This window comes from Juglans microcarpa x Juglans regia, chromosome 3D (assembly GCF_004785595.1).
Source record: "Juglans microcarpa x Juglans regia isolate MS1-56 chromosome 3D, Jm3101_v1.0, whole genome shotgun sequence".
Taxonomy (NCBI): Eukaryota; Viridiplantae; Streptophyta; class Magnoliopsida; order Fagales; family Juglandaceae; genus Juglans; species Juglans microcarpa x Juglans regia.
In genome coordinates, this window is record NC_054598.1 from 16,131,005 (window position 1) to 16,148,870 (window position 17,866).

At 36.0% G+C, this 17,866-nt stretch overlaps 1 protein-coding gene across 2 annotated transcripts in view; it reads left to right on the forward strand.

Moving 5' to 3' along the window:
* Positions 1 to 3,114: 3,114 nt before the first annotated feature.
* LOC121254873 (squamous cell carcinoma antigen recognized by T-cells 3-like) overlaps positions 3,115 to 17,866 on the forward strand; it is a 32,642-nt gene continuing 17,890 nt past the window's right edge. Inside the window, exons 1-7 of one of the 2 annotated variants that reach the window (XM_041155059.1) lie at positions 3,115 to 3,464; positions 3,547 to 3,680; positions 3,989 to 4,046; positions 5,253 to 5,468; positions 13,359 to 13,634; positions 13,883 to 14,017; positions 14,099 to 14,224. In XM_041155059.1, the coding sequence (XP_041010993.1) occupies positions 3,201 to 3,464; positions 3,547 to 3,680; positions 3,989 to 4,046; positions 5,253 to 5,468; positions 13,359 to 13,634; positions 13,883 to 14,017; positions 14,099 to 14,224 (1,209 nt within the window). In that variant the 5' untranslated portion in view covers positions 3,115 to 3,200. The remainder of the gene's footprint in view (positions 3,465 to 3,546; positions 3,681 to 3,988; positions 4,047 to 5,252; positions 5,469 to 13,358; positions 13,635 to 13,882; positions 14,018 to 14,098; positions 14,225 to 17,866) is intronic. The other variant, XM_041155061.1, reaches the window with a different exon arrangement.

Here is a 17,866-nt window from a genome sequence, read left to right on the forward strand (position 1 = left end):
AGAAATAATATGAAAATTTCTCAATAAAGTTTTCTCACCAAAATAAGCACTAGAAGTGCTCTCAAAATCTCCAGAATTGAATCTCCACTGTTCCTAATTAGTATGACAGTTTAAATATATTTCTGGAAGCAGTTTCCAAATCCTAGTGAAATTCTGCTAAATGTTTGCTAACAATTTGCTAACAATAGGAAACTATCTCCATAACCTTGTAGCATTTTCAAATTCAGACTCTTCAATGGATAAGATAAGAATTTGAAACTCGAAATTACATGTTTTGACTTATCTGAAACAATTAATTACAAACTCGAAATATTTTATATTCAACAACTCACATAATTTAAACTCAAGATGATATCTATCAATTTCGTCACCTAATGTTAGCCAAACTCTTAAAATTCACATTTTCAATTAGTCCGTTATCTTTGGGTCAAGTGAAGGTACTCGGAAAATAGTGAATTGGATAGATGGTGTTTGCTAAATTTGGGTAATAGGTGAATGAGTACGGTTATTCCAAAATGTCTACAATACACACTGCTTACATGACATAATTTGAAATTCAAATGATAAGATTTGATTTGTAAAATTTAGATTTTAAAATTTATCTTTCAAATTAAATTATGCCATATAAGTAATGTGTGGTGTAGAGGCTTGGGAATAGAATACCTCTAGGTGAATTGGCCTTTAAATGTAATCCAAGTGATTGGAGATTCTGATGGGAGTTTAGGTATGATCTGTTTTATTTCTTAAAAACAGTGTTCAACTCTGTTAACTCAGGATCGTGGTAATTATGTTTAGGTGATGATCGATATTCACTTGACACTATTGTGGGGAAATTCAGAGATGCTAAAAAGTTCAGGTAAACGTGCTCCTATGCTAGTCTTTGCCTAAAAACTGATTGAAGTTGATTTTATGAAAAACCTGCATATTTTGTCATAAAAACAGCCTCGATCATTTTGTGTCATGACTTATGTAGACATGTGCAAAGTTTTGGTACTCTGTTCGCAATTGCATAATAAGTGAATATGAAGTCTGAAATCTTTATAAGATTTTATGATATTTATCTGCTTACTATTCTATTATGATATGATATTGCATTTGAAAAGTCTCTGGCATTATATTTGATTTCTGCTTCTATTCTATTCTTACTGCGGGTGTAAAATGGTGGCCTCTATTATTATGTTGATACTAACATTTTTATTTTTTAGTGCACTAACTTCGGAGATAAATTGGTTTTTGTGTTGGTCTTTTTTGTGTGTACACTTGAAACACAGAGTTTAAAAGGGGGATATTTCACTTCTTTTGCTGCTTGATTGGGCGTCGGGATTTGCACAACCTTGCCATGAGGGTAAACATGACCTCTTTTATGTTATATTATTTCAGTTATGCTTATGACACATATCTTTTGTCTATATTATTATTGTAATGAAATGTTTGTGAAAATACCACTTCCATTTTTTTGAGACGGTTTGTTTATGTATTTTGTAATTGACTCATGTTTACATGCTAATACATTTTAATACTTATTGAGTTGGTATGCCAGGTGGCATAAGTGGATTAGTATGAGTTAAGAAGAATTTTGTCAATGTTTAATTTATTTTCCTTCAAGAATTTTTGAGACATTTGATTTTAGAAGATTTTTATATTTAAGCTCTTAATTAATATGGATTTCATGTTAAAGGAGTCAACCTTGGATATGACTTAGGAGGTGTAACATAATTGATGTAGAAGGACTTATACTAGTATGTCCGGTCCACGAGTAAGGGTGTAAAAAAAACATTAAAAAATTGGTTGGATTCGATCGGATCGGACTGAACCGAACTGGTGGTATTGCCCTAAACTAGTTTGTAAACAGTTTGGTGCGGTACCGGTTCTTAAGAATCAAAATAGGTCCTAAACCGGTGCGGTATCAATTTTCATACTTTAAAAATCGGTTTAAACCGAATCGGACCGGTATATATATTTATAATTTTTATATTATATATAATATTTTTACATTATATTATATATATTATATGCTAAATTGCTAATTAATATAACATGAAATTTTAATCTTATTATTCAAGTCTAGTAATCTTTTAACATAAAATTAATATAACATGTGATATAACATAAAATTAATCTTATAATTTTTAATATATCATCTGATATAACATATAAATTTTAATTTATAATATAAAATTAATATAATATAAAATTTTAATATTAAATATAAACATTAATATTAAGTTATTAATATAAACTTAATATGTGATATAACATTAAAAACTAATCTTATAATTTTTAATATATCACCTGATATAACATATAAATTTTAATTTATAATATAAAATTAACACATACTAGTATAATATTAAATTTAACTATAGTCTATATAAGTTCTAGACTTTTTATATATTTATACTATAATATAAATAGACTAATATTTTAATATATGTAAACATTATATTATTATTAATATAGATAATTTGTAAAACCGAAAAAAATTAAAAGTTCTAGTTTCGTTATTGAATCTGTCTAGTATTGATTATTAAATTTTTAAAATTGGTGTATATCGGTTCGATTCTAAGGGCTTGTTTGTAAAATGTTTCCATTCCAAAATTCTCATTTTATCACATCATATCTCTTTCCCACATCACTTAAATACAAATACTTTCAAACTAATCATTGCAACTTTCCCAAACTTTCAAATAAAAAATAAAACAATTCAATTTTTTTAAATCTCCAAATAAAAATAATATTAAAAAACTATATTCTAATAATATTTGAACTTTATAATATTTTTTATTCAATTTTTTCTCTCTTCTTTTCCAAAATTCCTTAAAACATTATGCTGGATATAAAAACGATTTCATCTTATTTCATCTTTTTATTACAACTTTTTCAAATTTTCACATAAAATATAATAAATAATTCAACTTTTTTAAATCTTAAAACAATAATAATATTAAAAAATAATATTCTAAAAATACGTTATTTAATTTTTAACTTTTATCTAAAATCATCTTATCTCATCTCACTATTTTACTATTATTCATAAATTATTTTATTATTCTTAACAAAATTCTCATTTCATTTCATTCTCTAAATTTATTTTAAAAAATATACAAAATAAAACTAAACCGGACCTATTATACTCCGGATCACATGTACTCGACCGCATTTCCTAGACAATAGCGACGAGAGTTTGTGGCGTAATTCCGATGGAGGAAATCCTAAGCCTGGAAGGAGAAACCAATTCAATACCACCAAATTCTGAGCAACATCAAGAAACAATTGTTAACGGAAACCCACCCATGCCGGGGGCGGCCCAAAACCCTACCTCTCCTGGTTCAGATGGGCCTGACTCCGAGTGCGAGTCGGGGTCTGATTCTGACTCCGAAGACGAAGCCGAACAGAACCTTCAGCTTCAAACTTTGGAGGCGGAGCTTTCCTCTAAACCTTGCAACTACGAAGCTCATGTACAGGTATGAATGATCTGTTTTGTTGCTTAGAAAACGCACCAAAAGAAAGCGAATATGTATATTATCTAATTTTGGTTCTTCTCAGTACATAAGGCTTCTGCGGAAAATGGGTGCCATTGAGAAGCTGAGACTAGCAAGGGAAGCTATGAGCGAGCTCTTTCCATTGACACCTACTATGTGGCAGGAATGGGCTAAAGATGAAGCATCTATTGGCACTGGGTATCATTCTATACGTTTTATTTTGGGAATTACTGTTGCTTTTGGTCCATCTTCAAGTGTACCATGGGTTTTCTCTTGGAAGAAGAAGTGAGGAAAAGAACCATATATGCAGTATCAAATGCTGCCTTTTGAAGTATTCCGCGTGTCTTTGGGCGAACAAGTATTAACAATGTCATTGGGCGTTAGTTTAGCGGAAATCATGAAATTAGATTAGTTTGGTTTCCTTCTTATTTACAATTTCACACGATTTTACTTTTTAGTATAACTCTTGGTTTAATTTGTTGCAATTCTTTATACTGACTTTGCAGGCCGGAGGCTGTTCATGCAATTGAGAAGCTTTACCAGCGAGGGGTGCTCGATTATCTGGTTTGTTTTGGATTTTAATAACACAGTCTTTTGTACTCTTATTTTGTTCCGCGTCATTACCCGTACATACTATTTACAGGTCTTGCGACACATTGAGCCCAGTTTCTCATTGGCTTCCTTTGACCATTTCCCTGTTTACATTTTTTTCTTTGATATTATAAAAAACTTATCACGGCCCATGTATGTGGGCTTCACATATTGTTATTATTGATAAATTCTTTATTTACTCCAAAAAAGAAAACTTACCAAAATTTTTGTTATGCATCATTCATAGGTTAAAAGCATAGTGACCTCATGATAATGCACTTGTTATATCCTATCATGTTCATATCCCCTTAGGTGCAAACTGCTCTCAGTGAGAGAAAAGTTGACTGTAACATCATATGCCATAAAGTTTTCTTAGTTAAATTACTCTGTATTACACAGGAACATGTAGCACATTTGTAATGTTGCTCTGATGGCTTGAAATTGTTTCCTGGGATGTTAGTTGTCTTTCGAAAACTCTGATACTCTTATTTCTGAACTATATAAAAACTTGTTCACTTCCCATGATGGGAAAAGAATCAAAGATAGGGGAAAAGAAAACTCAATTATCTGAAACGACAAGAGCAGGATATTGGATAGCAATTTATGTTTGTAGTCTGATGCATTTACCTTCTTTTGTCTTTATGGTCATGAGCCAATGTACAACTAAAATTTTCCATGCCTAGTATCAGGGCTTTGGCACTTCTGCATTTTAATTGAATGAATTTGAAAACAACCCCTAGGTGATGAGTCAATTGGCAAGGGCTTTGGTCTTGGCAGTATGCTGCCTCCACTAAGGTTTGAAACTTTGGGTGCAAACAATTTCTAAGACAATGTTCCATTGGTGAAAGATCGACGATTGACCTGATCTATGTGATGAGGACGCATTTACACGGGTCCGGGGTTTAACTGCATAAAAGACATAATGTGTTTGCATGGTCTTCGAGATTCCTTGTCATAAAAAAAAAATTGAATAAGTTTGAAAACGATCCTTTTTTTGTGGAAAAAATTACTTTTAAGATTTTACATGTGAAAATTTAGATCAATGATTCTGTTGTGGCAGTTTCCCTAGATTTTGATAGTGGAAACCTGGAAGAATTATTAACCCGATGTTTTGCATCCATGTGGATGGAGTTATTGCTTGAAGATTGAGACAATTGCCTAAAATGTTTTCTTATGCAGTCTGTCTCCCTATGGTGTGAGTACTTGAGTTTTGTTCTCAAATCTGAGGAAATGGTGCGTGACTGCTCGTCTGCTGATATTTCAAAGGCAAGAAATCTGTTTGAGAGTGCTCTCACAGCAGCTGGTTTGCATGTTGCTGAAGGCATTAAAATATGGGAGGCATATAGGGAATTTGAGCAAACTATTTTTCAAACTATTGATCCATCTGAAATTCAGGTCAGAACTTGTTAAGTAACCTGTTTTATGTTGTTGGTTTATATTCTTATTGAGCAGAACAATCTAATGAGCATTTTAAATATGTTGTTCAATATCTGAGTGGCAATGCCCCAGGCCTTCATTTTAAATATGTTGTTCAATATCCGAGTGGCAATGTTCCAGCCCTTCATCTTCGGTTCTTGTACACTTTGTGGAGTTTTTATGTTATGTGTTATCCTTGCTTTTAGAAGTGGGAGAACCGAAAATGTTTTACAACCTGGTGGTATTTTCTCATGACACAACCATTACACGTATGAAGAAATATTATCTTTACGTATGAAGAAATATTATCTTTGGAAGCAAAAAATTAAAAATTAAAAAACAGAAGCTTATATATTTTTTTTACTTATAAAAAAAATGTTTTCTGAGAGATGGTTGGCTAGTTGGAAAAAGGATGTATCCATCTAAAGGTGGGAAGGGTTACTTTGATCAAAAGTACTCTTTCCAACTTACCTACCTACTTTGATCAAAACAAACAACCAGATCAGCATACCATACATAATTGATTGGCATTAAATCTTACTTATCACTCACGTGTAACACCCCCATTCCCCTAGGGTTATAAATAAAGTCAGTTTTAGAAATATCGAGGAACTAGTGTCCTACTAACCTTGACTTCAAAATTTTTCTTCTTAACGAAGCACCATATACAAAAGATTCCATAAAATAATCCAAGTCATTCTTGATTAAAATACTTAAAATCTAAAGAGAGTTTGCATAAGACTTATTAAAATCCATCAAGTTTCATGTGCTTAACAAAATAACTTATTAAAACTGAAAATGATAAAACTGAGCATGTCATAAGCTGTCTAGGTCTCTATCTCATCTCCCCGGGCTAAGCCCTATTCTGCAATTCCCTCCTTGTAAAGATCTAAAGATCCTCACTTGGGGAGGTTGAAACATAAAAACATACAAGAATGAGTTTAATACTCAATAAGTAACACATCATACAGTAAACATAATACTAACATAGGATTTGTTGGAAAACATGCATACTCATAGTTACAAGCGTAATTAATATGAATGTGAACCTGAACTCTGCATGAAATGCCTTAACTCATCTTTCACTTGTTATAGGCCAGTACCCACTGTTGATCCCTGTGAGTTAGGATTAGCGAATCTTAATAGATTTTGATTCCGCCCGTGGCCGTGAGTTGTGGAATCCATACATAAGGAAGACACACTGGGTGCATTACCAGCGTGTACATCCTGACAATGCAATATGCCCCTTAAACATATGGCGCCGTCTTCATATCATAACATAAGTTGTTCCATATCTTAACAGCCATACCTCATCATAATCATACATGTATATTTTCTTGTCATATATTTTCTTATCATATCATAGTCATAGATTTAAAATGAGATCGTGATCTTTCATAAAATGTCGTGATACATGTTACCTCACATAAAATCATGACTTTTCATAAATATTTGATGCTGAACTCTTCACATAAAATCATGGTTTTTATAAATATTTTGATACATAACTCTTTACATAAAATCATGAATTTTCATAAATATTTTGATGCATGTGTCATGTAACTAATTTGAAATTTATACATAAATCATGACATATCATGGCTGTTAATGTCGTGTTTCGTATGCTTGGGCAAGGTTCCGGTAACCCGGATCAAGGTCTTCCTTCCTGCAGACACAGAGATGAAGATGGCTCGGTGGCGGTCTGGGTAATCTCCGATGCCAAAGTCAGTCTTCTTGTGTTAGGGAGTTGTCGGAGAATAATAGAGTTTAGAGAGCCTTATTTGTACCTTGAGCATGGCTTTTATACTTCGGGGGAACATTCTTGTACTGAGTGTCAGGGGTTTGTGTCACATTCATAGTTGCCCTAGTCTTGGCCTTTAATGTGGTGCGGTGCTTGTGATGGCGCCATTAATGCGGTGTAGCTTCTCGGGTGGTGTTTCGACTGTTGGTGATCGTGTAGTCACTTCTTGCTCCCATCGTCAGAGAATCGAGGGCTGCCTAGGTCTCCCGTTCACTTGCCGGCATGGGTCCTTTAATGCTGATTATGACAAGCTAGTGTCATGGAGGCACGTCCCGTCTATCCCCTTGCACCCATTTCCCGCGCGATGCATTCCCTTTCTGCTAGCATGATTTGTGGGTTGGGCCCTTTTGCCAAGTGCCTTGCTGTTGTGAAGAGAGGACCTAGCTAGGGAGGGAAGAGGGGGGGGGGGGGGGGGGGGCTTTAGCATTTGACCCAGGCCTAACCCAATGAGTTGAGGAGGAACATTCATTCCCATGGCAGTCAAAACTCATTTCCTTCATGACTTGGTTACGTAAAAAGGGGCTTTCAATGGTAAGGGCCTGCATACATAATACTTTTATAAAAACCCCGCTGTTTACCATACACACATGTAAGGGTATGATCATAGTACTTACCTCGTAGCGCTAATACAATATTTCCGGGGTGAAGCTGATTACCGTATAAAATAGGCACGTAAACTACCTCAATTTCTAATCAAACACATACTTTGTAATTAAAACACGAAATATTCAAATACTTATATTTTCTAAAAATCCTAAAATTCCCTTAAACCTAAAATATCATCACTCCTTAAATACTTTGATTTTCACATAATTTCTCCAGAAAATTACACGATAAATCCTAAAAGCATATTAACTCCATAAATTGGTCTTATGATCTTGTCCATGCATAACACATGTTCTTGACCCCAAAATATCCACATATTAAGTCCATGATATCCACTCGTGGCCTAACGCTCTCATAAACACAACCTGTGCCTCATAGATTAGATCCATAATACCCAACCTATAACATGAATTTCACCAATCTGTGGCCCATAAACATGTGAAGACCATAAAACCAAAACAAGCACAGCTGTGATGCAATCCAAGTATGAACATGTGACCTCTATAAACTATGTGGCCAGCCTGTGATCTTCTAATATTATGCTAAACCCGTAACCGACAGAGATAGAGAGAGAACTAATGTGAGAGAAAAAGTGAGAGGTGCTGTGAGAGGGAGACATAAGAGAGTGCGTGATATGAGGGAGAACTGAGAGATAGAGAGAGGACTTGAGAGAGAGGGAGCGAGAGAGAGAGAGAGAGAGAGAGACTAACCAAGAGAGAAAATATCAATTGTTACGTAGGGCAACCATGAGATGGGGGGGGGGGGAGTGTGGTTCACGACTAGCGTCTTGTAACACCCCATTCCCTTAGGATAGAGATATTACCAACATTTAAAACATAATGCCCGGTAGAGAGATTCATATCCTGAATTACCTCATTTATTGAAATTCATCAAAACATTAAAACTGAACTGAACATGATTGTTTTGGAAACTGAACGAAATATAACGAAACATAACTAATCCTATGCATGACATAAAAGAAATCTAATTCTGGTGATAAAATCACTTATTCAGCCCTAAGTCTTGGTACTAGATCTACTCCTGGCCATTCCGCTCTTCATCATCATAGACATCATCTGCGAGAATCAGACATGGAAGAAACAAGAAACACACAAAAATAATGAGTTGAATACTCAGTAAGTAGTACGTCGTATCGTAAAAATATGGTCCTTGCCTAACATACAATTCATCTCTAGGATACCCTTACGAACGTGCACACAACTTCATGGATTTCAATCAAATACGTAACATGATTTTCTGGAAGACTTTACATACATATATCGTCACAGATTTACATGGCACACATTTTCATTATTAACATAAGCGGGAGCATATATAATCAAAACATGTCATTGTGAATGCATAACGTCCAAGTTATCTTGTATTAACATGGAGTGAAACACGCTTGAGTCCGTGTTTCACTTAACTTGCATAACATAGAGTGAAACACGCTTGAGTCCGTGTTTCACTTAACTTGCATAACATGGAGTGAAACACGCTTGAGTCCGTGTTTCACTTAACTTGCATAACATGGAGTGAAACACGCTTGAGTCCGTGTTTCACTAAACTTGCATATCATGGAGGGAAACACGCTTGAGTCCGTGTTTCACTAAACTTGCATATCATGAAGTGAAACACGCTTGAGTCCGTGTTTCACTAAACTTGTGGTGAACCACGCTTGAGTCCGTGGTACCGTTACATTTCTTATCTTTCTTAATGCATGGGATTTGCTTCATGAACATCTCTAACATGGCATAATCTTGTACATGGTATAGCGTAACATGACATGGCATGGCATATTCTTGTACATGACATATTCTTGTATGATTTAGCATGGCATATCTTTGTACATGGCATATTCTCGTATGATTTAGCATGGCATACTCTTGTATAATTTAGCATGGCATAGTATAACGTGATATTACATAACATGCTATGAAGGTTCTAAGACGATCTAAGGCATACATGATCCAGGTATTACTTGAACATGGCATACATGGTTTAAGTATTACACAAACATGGTATATGTACAATCTAAGCATTTCATGGACATGGCTTGCATAATCTGACTATTACATGGCATACTTGACTTTGAACTACAACTTCAACATTTCATGTCTTTCATGTGAATTTAGTAACATTAAATCAATCAACAATAAATTCATTCACTCAAGTATAATCTCATATTTCATCAAGATTGTAAAGTAAACTAACCTTGACTTGCCTCTTAGTGTAGCGTAGTTAGCAATCATAAGCACATCACATTTTTTTTTTTTTATACATAACAATAATATGTATACATAACAATAAGAACAATCATATTCACAGTACGCGTGCATTTGTACGATCATACTATTTACCTCTTAGCGCTGCTTCCTGATTTCCAACTTGTAGTGCGTTACGGGAGAAAGAGGGCTGCGCGATGCTCACGAGGGAGAGCAGAGTGCGTCGGCGGCTCTAGGTGGCTAAAAGCGACCGGCGACGAGACTGGGGGGTCCCTGAGGGGTGGGTTCGACGGGGTTGAGTTGGCCGGCGTTTTCTGGCGCCGTGGGTAGGGCTCTGACGTCCCGGGGTGGACGACGATGGTTGGGCAGAGGTAAGGTTTAAGCGGGAGTGTTGTTTCTCTTGATTTAACACTGTGTGAATCACAGAGGCTTGAGGGTCTTTTTATAGGCGATGGGAGGAAGCGACGTGGAGAGATTGGTTGAGTTTTGAAATTGCTTAAATTTTAGGAACCTATTCTCACGTGGATACCGCTTCTGAGAGAGTTTGAAAGGTTTGATTGGAGTTGCCCAAACTCTGGAAACCGAAACTAGCATGGGGACTAAGTGGATAGCATATTCGAAGTTTTAAAAAGGAAAGGAAACACTCAATCGATCTATCTGTTATCACAAAAAAAAAAAATCTAAAATAAATAAATAAATATAAAGAATTTAAAATACCGATAATTGAATAAGTAAAATACTAGTTTTAAACCCTAAATTTAGACCCGTATGTTACACGTCTGAAGGTGGGGAATGCCCAGGTGGTGTTGTCTGTGCATGTAGGTGGCAGAGTTGGCTTCTTTGGCAGTCTTGGTTTCAGACCACACATCTTGGGTGGTGCTTTGTTTTTGTTGCTTGGAATAGGGGCTTTTCGGTGGTGGTGATATGGGCCCGGGGAGGTTGTTGGCGTGGAGGAAGAGGGCTGGTTCCTGGTGTGGTTGTGTACGTGCAGGTGTTCTGAGCTTCAGTGGCTGAGCAGAAGTTGCAGCGGCCACCTGATTTTTCTGTTCGACGAAGGGCTTGGAGTTGAGATCGTGGGGACAAGGGCTTTGCATAGTTTCTCTCGGTTTGGTTGCTGGTGACGCAACCGATGCTGGGTTATTGATGTTTGAAAGGATGGCGTTCAACACAGTATTGGCTGGGCAGTGTAGCGATTTATGCTTTGAAAGAAGAAAAATCAAAGGGGGAGGAAGAACTTACAGGCAATGTGAGAAAGGTGATGCGTGAGAAAGGTGATGTGTGGCTTGCTCCTGGTTTCATAAGTCTGGCTTGGATTTTCCCGAAGGAGAAGCAAGGATTTTATATGTTGTTGGTTTAAGAAATTTTAAGATGAAGAGGACTGTAGAATAGTAACCATATTGAGAGAGAGCTCTATTGTGGGTTGCTTGTTAGGCTATTCACTAATGGCTTGGGCCTATTTAATACTATTCCAGTCACATCAGCCACATGTCAAGAGGCTCCTTAAAAATTATAGGCCAAGCCATCAGGTTGTCTAACAAATCATCACTATTGACGTGATGAATAAACTAGAGAAATTCCACTTGTCCAAAATATCCAATAGATCTCAACTGGCCTTCCCAAAAATATTAGCCTATTAATACCATCCAAAACTCATCCCCTAAATCTTAAAGGGCTTTAAAAAGACTTAATTTAAACCCAATAAAATTATCCATACTATCCCTAATAATATTGGATCAGGTCGTTACATCACGTGACTTCTTTCTTATCTTACATGATGTATGTGAACATATTGACTTCAATGTTCATGGCATGTCATATTTATATGCTTGGCATGGCACTAGACATGCTATATTAACATAAGCATTGTTGTCGTGACATGACATCCATTTGTGACAATCAATGAGCATAATATACATAAGAGTGAATTTCGTGACATGGCATCTATTCAAAACAAAAATCAGATCAGTGTATCATACATAATTGCATCCACAAGTACATTCTCGTAATTTATCAAGGGCTCATAAAAAGGGGCTATCATTGAACATGGCTATACATAGCATAGGTAAACAACACTTCTTAATGCAAAACAGAATAATTACAGCACACATAAAGGTTATGATCATTCCACTTACCTTATCTCCTTAACTTTGAGAACCAACTAATCACGTCAATCAAGCACATATTAAGTCACACACATATTCCATGTCAAATCTCTTCTAAAATCCTTACTAATTGACTAAAGTATGAGCCTATACTCCATAAAGTAGCTTGCTGTCTACCTAATGGCAGTGAGCAAAAACTGACCATGGGTCATGCATTCTACTCTTAAGTTTAATTATGTGATGTGTATATATGTATTTGTAGACATGCCTTTATGATTTTTGGTAAGTTAGAATGCTTGTAAATCTCAAAACAGTGGCTGTTTGGTCCACTTGGGGTTGCTGCAGCAGCACTTTTTTTATGCATTTCAAGGAATACATGAGCTTTTTGTAAAAACAGATGTTAACATGCTCAAATGTGACTTTTATAGTCATTTGGGGTTGTTAACAGTAACCCCTTTTTAAAACTTTAGAGAATTTTGATAAATCTTTCAAATAACTGTGTATCATGTCTTGGATATGCACATGGTTTAAAACATTTTCCTTCCTAGTCTCTAGCTGCTGTGTGTGTATCATACAACAGTGAACTAATCAAACATGTAGGTCAATATGCAAGAAATCATGGCTTATTGAATGATTGATCATGTTTATGCTCTATATGCTGAAATTTCTCATTCAATAAAAATCTGGTTTTTGAGTTACACTATGTTTAAAACATTTTACATCTAGTGAGTGGGTGTCATGCATGTGCTTTAAGCCTTGTTTGTTTTCATAGATGAGATAAGATGAATTGAGATGAAAGTTGAAAGTTAAATAAAATATTGTTAGAATATATTCTTTTAATATTATTTTTGTTTTGGGATTTGAAAAAGTTGAATTGTTGATTTTATTTTGTGTGGGAATTTGGAAAAGTTGTAATGATTAGATGGGATAAGATGAGATGAGTTGAGAATAGTTGTGAAAACGAGGCCTAAGTCTAAATCGTGGGTTAATCTAAATGCTCAAATGACAATAGTGTCTTCTATTGATTTGATAAATCTACATATCAGTGGCATTGACTGGGAAATCTACTGTATTGCAAAAAATAACATTATTTTTTGCGCTGAAATCTATACATAACAGGTTTTCTTATGTGTAGGCAAAAGAAAAGCAGGTTCAGCGCATACGAACTATATTCCACCGTCAGTTATCTGTTCCTCTTGTTAACATGAGGTCAACACTTCAGGCGTATAGGGCTTGGGAGATGGAACAAAGAAATGATCTTGGTGTTGAATCTAGTGACTTGGATGGGGTGCCTTCTCACATTGCCTCCGCTTACCAGAGAGCCTTAGAAGGGTATAATGCCCGTGTTCATCTTGAAGAACAGATTTTGAGGCAGGATATGTCTGAGTCAGAAAAACTTCAACAATACATGGTATATGGCATTCAAAATCAGCATTTTACTTGCATGTGATGAAGGAATGTATAGTTTTGAAATTATATGTTACTTTTTTACCTATCGAAAAAGGTAAATATATAGTTTTGATATCTTATTTTAACTTGCTGTCATTCAGAGTATTCTTTTTAGATATCTTGTTTTAACTTCTTGTCATTTTTAGCCTTCTTTTGTTTGTGCTACAGCGGTATCATTTTTTTAGGTGGTCCTAAACAGATATTTTGCAGATCTACTTGGAATTTGAACGGTCTTGTGGAGACCCAGCCCGGGTACAAGTTCTGTATGAACGCGCTATTGCTGACTTCCCTATATCAAGTGACCTCTGGCTTGATTATACTCGCTATTTGGACAAAACCTTTAAGGTTTTCCCCCTTAATTTCTTACTCTCAGGTTTTCCCCAAGATACTTGCAATCCAAGCCCTTATGTATTTCTTTTTCTTCAGGGAGCCAATATTGTTAGAGAGGTTTATTGCAGGGCCACAAAGAATTGTCCCTGGGTTGGGGAACTTTGGGTTCGATATTTGCTCTGCTTGGAACGTGGCAATGCTTCTGAGAAAGAATTAGCCTCTGTATGTATCAGTTGGTACCTTTTATAGGTGTGGTTGTTCTTTGATTGGAATTCTTTTTAACTTTTTGATCTATTATGATTAGCAAGTGTTGTAATCAAACCTTATTTATTAATGTGGTTAATAAGGAAAATCGTCTCTGGTGATTAAGATACAAATGCAACTCTTTATGTTTAAAGTTGCATTTGTCTTTCCAAGCCTCAATTACAGATTTTCCTTATTTTCCATTTTTTTAAAAGCTACAAACCAAAGAAATACATATAATCATGTTACAACAACTTTCTTGTAGTTAATGGATTTAATCTGTAGGGCATCCTAGCCAAAAAAAACAAAAGTAGGGCTAGAGTGAATTCTAATTTCTATAGTTTTTCGTTTTTATTTTTGTTTTCCTTTTTGGACCTTTGGGGGGAAAGTGACATGCCTTTTATATGTACCTAAGATTTGAAATGCATTAGTTCTTAAATGCAATTCAATCGTACATTTGAAATCCTTGAAATTTTTATGAACTGTCAGGTTTTGCCTCAAAGCTTTAAATAGAAGAAGACTTAGTTAATTAAAGAAAACTCATTTTGGCCCGAGAGATTACTTAAGCATAATTCTTTTGAGGTTCTTCACTTTTCCCTGGGATTGATAATATAGTATAAATGCTCTAGTTGTAGCACCTCCTTCCCATGGCGCTAGGGATGCCATGTCATACCATTACATGGTGCTAGCTATTAAGAGATCCATAGCATTACTAACTCAAGACCTAACGTAAAATATCCTTATACAACAGCGTGGAATGTATCAAAATTAAATAAACTCAAAGTAAACAAATATCCTCAATGTCACCATGCCAACACGAGCCAAAACCTAACAACTATGTGTTGAACACTTTTTTTAAGCTCGACTAGGTTATGGTCTTCGCTTCTGGTTCTGGCTTGGCAACTCATCCTCATCATCATTACTTGGGACATTTAAAACATAAACACAAAAGTGAATCAAATACACAGTAAATCATGCATTATATAGTAAAATATTTTAAATATGGTTTTTCCTTGTGAAAACATTATTAAATACATTAAGGCCTCGTTTGTTTTCACAATTCCTCTCAACTCATCTCATCTAATCATTATAATTTTTTTAAATTTTCACACAAAATAAAATAAACAATTCAACCTTTTCAAATCTCAAAACAAAAATAATATTAAAAAAATATATTCTAACAATATTTTATTCAACTTTTAACTTTAATTTCAACTCATCTCATTTCATCTCATCTCATCTCATCTACGAAAACAAACGAGGCCTGAGTATAGCATACATATCATAAAGCATCTATTTGGAAACTTTTTACATGCGTAGTGGTCCACACACTCTAACCCTTGTGTGCATGGTTGTGCATTAATCCCACAGCCTTGAATGCAAACATCTTGATGGTCCACACATTCTCACCTTCCTTTAGTGTTGCTTGCACATCTACCCATAGAATCGGTACTAAGCATCATCCTATGGCCAAATTAAAACATTAAACACTATTTCACTCATAATATATTTTCTCATAATTTTCATAACATGAGAATAATAATACCTTCCACATCAAAAGCATTCACCACATAAACATGTTCATCACTTTCAAGTGGCACATGCATATCATTAAATCCTTTGGATGCTAGGTTTCATGACATCATATAGAAGGTGCATAAAAATGGGTTTACATTGCTGGAGGAATTGCAAGAGCTAGAGGGCAAAGAATTATTGGGAGATACCTTGGAGGAGGTGGTTTTGAGGAAGGGCATGGTTATGGCAAACTTGGAAATAGTTCTGTTGTTAGAGGAGACTTCATGGCATAAAAAATCCAGAGCCCTTTGGTTGAAAGAAGGAGATAGGTGCACTAAGTTCTTTCACAAAGTGGCTAATTCACATCGGCGTAATAATGCTATTAAGGCACTTCAATTAGGCTCTCAGGTGATTTCTTCTCCCGAGCTAGAAAACCATATAGTATGCTATTATGAGACCCTTCTCACATCACAAAGTGGCTAATTCACATCGGCGTAATAATGCTATTAAGGCACTTCAATTAGGCTCTCAGGTGATTTCTTCTCCTCCCGAGCTAGAAAACCATATAGTACGCTATTATGAGACCCTTCTCACAGAATCGGCTTCTTGGAGGCCGAAGCTTGATGCCTTGCCTTTTGAGGCAATTGACTCGCAGAGTGCGAGTGTTCTGGAGAGACCTTTTGCTGAAGAAGAGATTTACAAGGTCATCTCTGGTATGGCTAAGGATAAAGCACCGGGTCCGAATGGTTTCTCTATGGGTTTCTTTCAAACTTGTTAGGACATTGTGAAAGTTGATGTAATGCAGGTTTTTAGTGAATTTCACTCTTTCCAAAAGTTTGAAAGATCCCTTAATGTGACCTTTATTGCTCTCATTCCTAAGAAACACGGTGCGACTATTGAGGACTTTCGTCCAATAAGCCTGGTTAGTAGCGTGTACAAGATTATTGCTAAGGTCCTTGCCAACCGGCTTAGCCCGGTGTTGGAGCATATTATTTCCAAGTCCTAGAACGCCTTTATTCGGGGTAGACAAATTCTTGATTCGGTACTCATTGCAAATGAGTGCTTGGACCACAGACTTCGGGAGGGAGGCTTAGGTGTTCTTTGCAAGCTTGACATGGAGAATGCGTATGATCATGTGAACTGGGAATTCCTCTTATACATGCTTGAAAGGTGTGGCTTTGGGGTTAGGTGGATTTCATGGATGCGTTATTGTATTTCAACAGCCCGGTTCTCAGTTCTAGTCAATGGCACACTTGTTGGATATTTTGATAGTTCACGGGGATTGCGGCAGGGAGATCCTCTATCTCCACTTTTATTTGTTATAGTCATGGAGGCTCTAAGTAGGATGGTGCAGGCTGCTGTTGGGGGAGGGTTTTTAGCTGGTTTTCAGGTGGGCAATGGCTCTGGTGGCCCTACTATCATCTCACATCTTCTTTTTGCAGATGATACTTTATCTTTTGCGAAGCGGATAATAGTCAAATCCAAACTCTACAAGCATTGCTACTTTGCTTTGAAGCAGTGTCAGGGCTCAAGGTGAACCTTGGCAAGTCTGAGATGGTTCCTGTGGCTGCGGTTCCTAATATTCTCAGTTTAGCAAGCCTTCTGGATTGTAAGGTGTCTTCTTTCCCTATGGAATATCTGGGCCTTCCATTGGGTGCAACTTTTAAGAATAGAGCTATTTGGGATGGGGTGGTGGAGAATATAGGGAAAAGGTTGACTGGTTGGAAACGGGTGTATTTATCAAAAGGGGGCCGTCTCACTCTTATTAAGAGTACTCTCACTAACCTCCCCACATACTTTTTATATTTGTTTCCTATGCCAGCAGGGGTGGTAAACAGGATGGAGAAATTATTTGGGGCTTTCTTATGGGGAGGCATGGGTGAGGAGAAGAAATTTCATCTGGTTAGATGGAAAACAGTTTGTGCCTCAGTTGTGAATGAGGGATTGAGAGTGTGTAACTTGAGAACTTTTAATAAAGCTCTATTGGGAAAATGGCTTTGGAGATATCACTTGGAGGAGGATCATTGTGGAAGGAAATTATTGACGCTAGATATGGTGTCGCTAGGGAAGATCTTGACCATGGACAATTTGAGGAAGAGAGGATGT